Source organism: Eptesicus fuscus, chromosome 1 (assembly GCF_027574615.1).
Source record: "Eptesicus fuscus isolate TK198812 chromosome 1, DD_ASM_mEF_20220401, whole genome shotgun sequence".
In the NCBI taxonomy this organism is placed as follows: domain Eukaryota; kingdom Metazoa; phylum Chordata; class Mammalia; order Chiroptera; family Vespertilionidae; genus Eptesicus; species Eptesicus fuscus.
In genome coordinates, this window is record NC_072473.1 from 55,938,669 (window position 1) to 55,945,666 (window position 6,998).

General features: G+C 52.9%; 1 protein-coding gene across 1 annotated transcript; it reads right to left on the reverse strand.

The window, feature by feature from the left end:
• Nucleotides 1-827: 827 nt before the first annotated feature.
• On the reverse strand, nucleotides 828-1,430 carry LOC114229477 (polyadenylate-binding protein 1-like 2). Its single transcript, XM_028138328.2, has one exon. It carries the CDS (start codon nucleotides 1,428-1,430, stop codon nucleotides 828-830), a length of 603 nt encoding a protein of 200 aa, XP_027994129.1.
• Nucleotides 1,431-6,998: the final 5,568 nt, after the last annotated feature.

Genomic DNA, 6,998 nt, shown 5'->3' on the forward strand with positions numbered 1-6,998 from the left:
CAGAGAACTCAGTGTTGGGTTTAAACACAGGGAAAGAACTAGGCACCACCTGAATGCCCAACAATGAGGGAACGATTACAGAAATGTTAAGGTGCATGGATACACTCTGCAGGCACTGAAGATGAGTTTCAGAAGCCTGTTGAATAACATGGAAAGACGTTCAGTTGATTGAGTTTTGTTTGGTTTTAGTTTCTGAAAAAAGCAGGTTAAGAAACACCACATACATGAACCATTGTATAACAGTATGTTAAAAGGGAAGGTGAGGTGGGGGTGAGAACGGGAGGGAGAGAGAGAAAGAGAACCTGGAAAGGCAGCACACCAAAAAGGTTAAAAGTAGTTGTCTCTGGGTAGCAGGATCATGGGGAGCCATTACTCTCTTGGTTTTCCCTCAACTGATTTCCTTCTCCTTTCTGAGGTTTCTACCATGAAATTGTATCACCTGTACAGTAAACAAAGAGAGAAAGTGCTTTTAAAACCAAACCACGAGGAGAAGAGGCAGCCTCTAATTTATTAAGTGGCACAGATAGCAAGATTATTCACAATGCCCTTGGTTGGGGGGGAGGGAGAATGAAGGAGAGGGTGAAAGGGAAGAGAGAGAGAGAGAGAGAGAGAGAGAGAGAGAGAGAGAGAGAGAGAGAGAGAGAAGGAAGAGAGAGAGAGAGGGGAGAGGGAGAGAGAGCGAGAGCGAGAGAGAGAGATAGAGAGAGGCACGGAGCTGCACTCTCAATACAATACACTGCTGGTGGGTTAGGGGGGCAGAGAGGGGGCTGTAAACCGGGTGGGAGCCAAAGTTTGGCTCTGCTGGCTGACTCGCTCCTGGGATGTCTTCATCGGAAGGTGGCCTCCTCGTCGGTGTCTTCCTCGAAATCCTTGACGTTAGCACTGGTGGACTGACTGGCCCAAGCTCCTCTTTCAGCTTCTCGTTCCTTATGCGACTTGAATCTCCCAACGAAAATTTTGCGGTAGTTCAGGAACATGCCGTTCATCGTATCAATGGCCCGCTCAGCGGATTCCTGCTTCTGGAAGTGCACGAAACCATAGCCCTTGGGCCCCTTTTCGTCGCAGGCCACTTTGCAAGAGAGGATGTTGCCAAACACCGAGAAGATGTTGTACAGTGCCTTGTTGTCGATGGTCTTGCCCAGGTTCTTGATGAAGACGTTGCCCACCCCGCTCTTGCGCAGCGAAGGGTCCCGCTGGGACCACATGATGCGCACTGGCCTGCCCTTGATGACATCAAAGTTCAAGGTCTCCAGGGCCCGCTTGGCGTCCACCGGTTGCTGGTAGTTGACATATGCGTAGCCCAAGGAGCGGCGGGTGATCTTGTCTCTGCAAATGCGGATTGAGAGGATAGGCCCTGCCGGGCTGAACTTCTCGAACAACATTGCCTCTGTAACCTCAGGGTGCAGGTCTCCCACGTACAGTGAGGCCATTGGAAAGTCCGGGTTCTCCTCAGAACTCCCGCCCCTCTCTGCGTTTGCGGTGGCAGCCGCCGCTGCCTCAGCCACCTCCGCCTCTGCATGCTCATCCGCATCCTCTTTCTCCAAGTGGGGCGCCACAGCCTCTGCTGCTGCAGTGGCTTCGGCAGCGCTGGCCTCTGCCATCACCGCGGCTGCTGCCGCCAGAGCGGCCTCCACCTCCTCCCCGGCCAGGGCGGCTGCCGCCTCCCCCAGGATGGCCTCCGCCACTGCCTCCTCCACTGAGGCATGGGCCTCCACCTCAGTCTCCACCTCTGCTTCCGCCTCCGCCACGGAGGCCTCCGCCACCGCCTCTGCCACGGTCGCCGCTGCAGCCTCCGCCGCTGCAGCCGCTGCCGCCACCGCCGCAGCTGTCGCCACGGTCGCCGGTGCTGCCGGGCCGCTACCGCGACCTCCCTTCCCGCAAGCTGGGGTTCGGAGAGGCGGGAGAGGGCAGGAGGGCAGATGGGCGCAGGAACCCGGGCCGGGGGCGAGAGCGAGAGCTGAGGCGCCCGGGGACTCGGTGGGGGGAGGGGGGGGCAGGAGAGGGGGGGGCGGGCAGCAGATCTGGCGATACCAAGGCGTCTGGGATGACGAGCCCTGCCAGGAGCGCGCCTCTGCGAGTCACCGCAGCTTACAGCTTCCTGCTGCCGCCACCGCTCAGTTGTGGATTAGCGTGCGGGGCGCGCGCGGGCGGGCTGGCGGACAGGCGGGCAGCCTGTGGTAAGGGGCAGGAGGTGTTGGTGTCTGTGTTCCGGGCAGCTGGGAAGGCTTCTGCCTCTTTGGTTCCCCCTGCGGGGGCTGCGGGGGCTGCGGGGGCTGCGGGGGCTGCGGGGGCTGCGGGGGCTGCGGATGGTGGGAGGGGGCGGGGCCGGGAAGCTTGAGTGGGGGTGACATGAGTGTGAGTCTTCAGCATCTCATGTCGCCTAGATATTTATAAAGAGGAAGCAGGGAAAGGGCTCCGCTGTGAACTGAGGGAATACTGGTTAGATTTAGGGAGTTTTGTTTTATCTCTCCTCTCCCCATAGAGCATTTAAGAGATTGGATCAAGTATGTTGTAAGAGGGGATGGGTGGCATTGTAAATACAATTGCCTGGCCTAAACAAAGCCAAGCAAAATGTTTTTCTCACATCCAGGTGTTCTTCCCACCTCAACGCGCGCGCACACACACACACACACACACACACACACACACCCCAACATCGCTGCCTCCAGGGAAACAACTCTTCTTTTTTTTTTTTTTTTTTTTTTTTTTTTTTGAGTGGGAGCTTGGGCAAGTGGGGCAAGCTCCTCCTGCAGCCTGAGAGATCTTTCTCAAAGATCTCTCCCCTTTTACTATCTCTTTCCCTCCTCTGCAACACTTGCAAAAGAGGGAATAGAGAACACAAGAACACGTATTCATTTATTCATAATGCCACGCCACAAGTATTTATGGAGCAGGTTTCGTGCTGGTCCTTGGGGATATGGGGGTCTGGGAGACATTAGGACCCAGGCTGGTTTTGAGCTTGTCCTTGGGAGCACATAGGTTGGGCTGGAAACCCTGCCCCTGCTCCAGACTATGGGAGAACTAGGGACCTGGGGTTCTTCAACCCTCCAACTCCTCCCACTCACCCAGCTTCAATAAATGCAACCTGGAAGTGGAGGAGTCAAGAGCACCTTGTCCATAGTGCTGTCTTCAATGACACCCTGAGGAAAGCCAAGCTGGGACGTGGCCTGGTCCAGAGCCAGGCGCTTGTTCGTTCTTGGCTCTGCCCTCAAGTTGCTGAGGTTCCTAACATGAGTCAAGGCATGCACATCCATGTTCAAAACAGAACCAAAACCTGAAATCTCTCTAGAATGAGGTGCCTGGTCCCAGTTCACCAGCTAGTATTTATGGAAGCCTTATCAAGTACTTGGCACTGGGGACTAAGGGACAAGCAATGTCATAAGTGAGCAGTGAGTGTTGCTGTGCTGTAGCTAAGAAAAGGTGAGCAGTGTGTGTTGTGGGAGCAGAGAGACCACACAGGGCTAAATGGTGAGGGGATGGACAAGTGAGCAACCATTAGAGTAGAGTGTAACAGAGACTAGAGTCTCACTTCCTCTGGAAAGAAGGACGCAGCTACTAACTGTTCCTGGTAGGAATCAAGTGAGGCTGCATAGCAGATGAAACCCTGAATGTGAGCTCTGAAAGATGAGTAGCAGTCCACCATGTTGAGGCAAGAGGGAAGGCATTCCAGACGGAGGGATCAGTCTGTGTCCAAGGCCTTGTGGCATGCTAGCACATGCATAGTCACTTCTGATCATGCCTAAAATCTGGAGTGGACAGAGCCGATGGTCTCCCAGAGTCTATGGCAGGAGATGGGGCTGGAAGGTGTGTGGCCCTGAAAAGCAAGGTGTGGTGCTTGGACTCCATACCCAAGCCAGCAGGCACCACTCAGCATGTTCAAGGAGGGAATTGGTATGATCACATCTTTAGAAAGGGTACAAATTGAACATCAATATAGAAAGTAGCAAGAGAATAGATCTTAAAAGTTCGCATCACAGGGGGGAAATGTGTAACTGTGAGGTGATAGATGTTAACTAAACTGATTCTGGTAGCCATTTCACACTATATACTTGTATCAAATCATTATGTTGTACACCTTTAAATTATACAATGCTATATGTCAACTATATCTCGATAAAACGAGGGGGGACCATCGATACGCGTATAAATGCACATGTGCCCCTCCCCACACAATTGACAGAGAGCTGATAGAACAAAGAGAAGACAGTTGGATGTGACCAGTTCCTGTGAAGAGTCAGAACAACCCTTGCCTTTGTTCCTCCTTTCCCGTCCATGAATAGGGGTTTCAGGCTCACCTTGAGCCAGGCATTGAACTGTAGGAAGGGGGTCAAATATAAAAAAAAAATTTCAAACCACAGTGCCCTCCCTCAGGATGCCCCATGCCACTAAAGCTCAGCCTGCCCATACAAATAACAGAAATGTCAGCAAAAGGGCTGTAGGTGCCATGTGAATGGACCATAGTGGCTAAGGAACTTCATCTGCCCAGCACATATTCTCTCTTCCTCCTCACTCCCACCCATGCACCTTCTTTGGGTAAAAAAAAAAAAAAAAAGCTTTTTTTTTCTGTGATGGCAGCATTTGCTGGACCTGGGAAGTTGCACATGATAGAACAACCCAAACCTGTGGAACTGACTGAGTGAGTCACTGTGGGGTGTGAGGCAGTAAGAACTTTCCCATCGCTGGCTGGAAAGTATCCCAAGATGGCTGACAAGCAAACACACAGACAGGTACCTCACCAGCTTGCAAAGTCCAGCCCTCTGCCCCTAGACCGGGCCAGTGCAAGCAAAGGAAAAGGACAGAGAGTTACAGCTGGTACCTGACCAAAGTGATCACTGGCACTGCTGTTAGGAGCTATCTCAACGGAAGGGTGGGTCTAGGTTACCTGTAGTCAGGAGGCAGATGAGCTGTGCCTCACCATTACAGAAGATGAAACTCCAAAGGTGAGCTCTGAAAGATGAGTAGCAGCCCACCACCTTGAGCCTGCCCTTCAGGGAGGACTGCAATTCTCTTGGCTTTGTGGCAGGTGGACATCCAAGGAGGGACCTGAAGAGGCATAGGCTAAGGGGTAAGCCATGATTGCTGAGGGTTAAGGGGATGTGGGGATGATGACGAGAACTTCACGTCCCATTGTTTCGGAAAAGAAATGACAAGGGGAACCAATTCAAGGACCAGGACTCCACACAATCTCCTACCCTGCCTTTGACTTACAACCCACAGAGCCAATAGAGATCAGTGAAACAGCAGGAGGAAGAAGTTCAGGGAAGTCATGCTGTGGCCAGCAAATCCCCAAACCTGTCAATCCTGAAGACAATCCTTAGGCCCCTGAACTGCCAGCACCAGGAATAGGGCTATAAAGTGGCCAGGAGAGCAACTAAGGGATTGCTCTCCAAGTCCTTTCTCACAGAGGCCTTCATGGTGCGCCTCTCCTCCTTTTTTGTTTTTGTTTGTTTTTTGTTAATTCGTGGTCAATTTCTGCTATCTGCAATTAAAAGTGTTCTGACTAGCAGGCACTGTGACAGAGGCAAAAATGAAAAGCCCTGTGGAGCTTCAGTGGAGGGAGGGAGAGGTCCATTTCTTGTGAGAGGAAGTGTTATTCATTTCATTCATTCAATGATTCCACAAGTATTTATGGAGGGCGTACAGTGTATCAGGCATTCTTCTAGTCAGAGGGTCTCTGCACTCAGGAAGCTTATTGTCTGGTGGGGAAGACAGACAATAAACACGTCAATAAATACAGAAGTACTTAAACGTTCCTACAAATGCTCTCAGAGAAATAAACATTATTTGGCATATGTTACCCAAAACCAAGAGAACTTCAGGGATGCCCTTGGCCTTTTTGAGGACAATGACAAGTAGCCAGTTCTGCTAGGAACCAGGGAAAAGCCTGTCCTGCAGGGAGTATTGCAATTCCCTTGGCTTTGTGGCAGAAAAGAGGGGCACCAGAGAGGCAGAAAGGATGCCACTGTGGTTGGAGCCCAGTGAAAGAGGGGATGGGGGGAACAGAGGAAGGCGTAGGTGGTGGGAAGGAGCCATGATGAAGAGGTTTGTGGGTTGTTTTTTTTAAACCCAAAGTGTTGTGGGGTGCCAGAGAGAGGATGGGATCAATGGAGTGCCATGATTTAATTATATTCCATAATTTTTCTCTGGCTGTTCCCTGTGGATCATATTACAAGTGGGCAGGACACAAAGGAAAGTGTGGAGACCAATTTGGACCCTCTTTCAGTAGTCCAGTTGAGAAATGGCAGTGGCTTGGCCCAGACTGGCAGCACAAATTTGGAGAATAGTGCACGGGTTCACATGTTATTCTGGAAAGAGAAGAGACTTGCTGATGGATTGAAGGCAGTCAGTGAACAAACTTAATAAATGAATGATTACTTATGAGAGTACTAGTAGCCCGTTTGCACGAAGATTCGTGCAATAGACCTTCATTCACCTGGCTGCCTGCACCAGTTTTCTGCCGGCACCGGGGACCCAGGCCTTGGCTGTGGCCACTGCCCTCTACCTTCTTTCAGGGTCCGGGCTTGGCCCTGGGCGGTGGCCTTGGGCTCAGCTGCACCCAGCGTCCCTGCGACCCGATTGCAGGAGCAGACCCCCAGGGCTCGGCCGCACCGCACCCCAGCCGGGTCCCTGCTCCGATCGCAGCAGGCACCCGGCTGGCGCCCAAGGCCCGGAAAGCCCCGGGCGGCTTTCTGGTCCATGGGCTCTGCCGCACCGCACCCCAGCCGGGTCCCTGCTCCGATCGGAGCACGCACCCGGCTGGCGCCCAAGGCCCGGAAAGCCCCGGGCGGCTTTCCTGTCCTTGGGCTCCACCGCACCGCACCCCAGCCGGATCCCTGCGATCGGAGCAGGCGCCCGTAAAGCCACCGGCCCCAGAGTCCCTGTAATGGTTTCCTGGTGGGCGTGGTTGATGGGCGTGGCTTGGTTGGTGGGCGTGGCTTGGGCGTAGCGAAGGTGCGGTCAATTTGCATATTTGTCTATTATAAGGTAAGATTGTCTTG

Excerpts from the sequence above, each read along its gene's own strand:
- LOC114229477 (XM_028138328.2), bottom strand. The coding sequence starts at position 1,430 with ATGGCCTCACTGTACGTGGGAGACCTGCACCCTGAGGTTACAGAGGCA.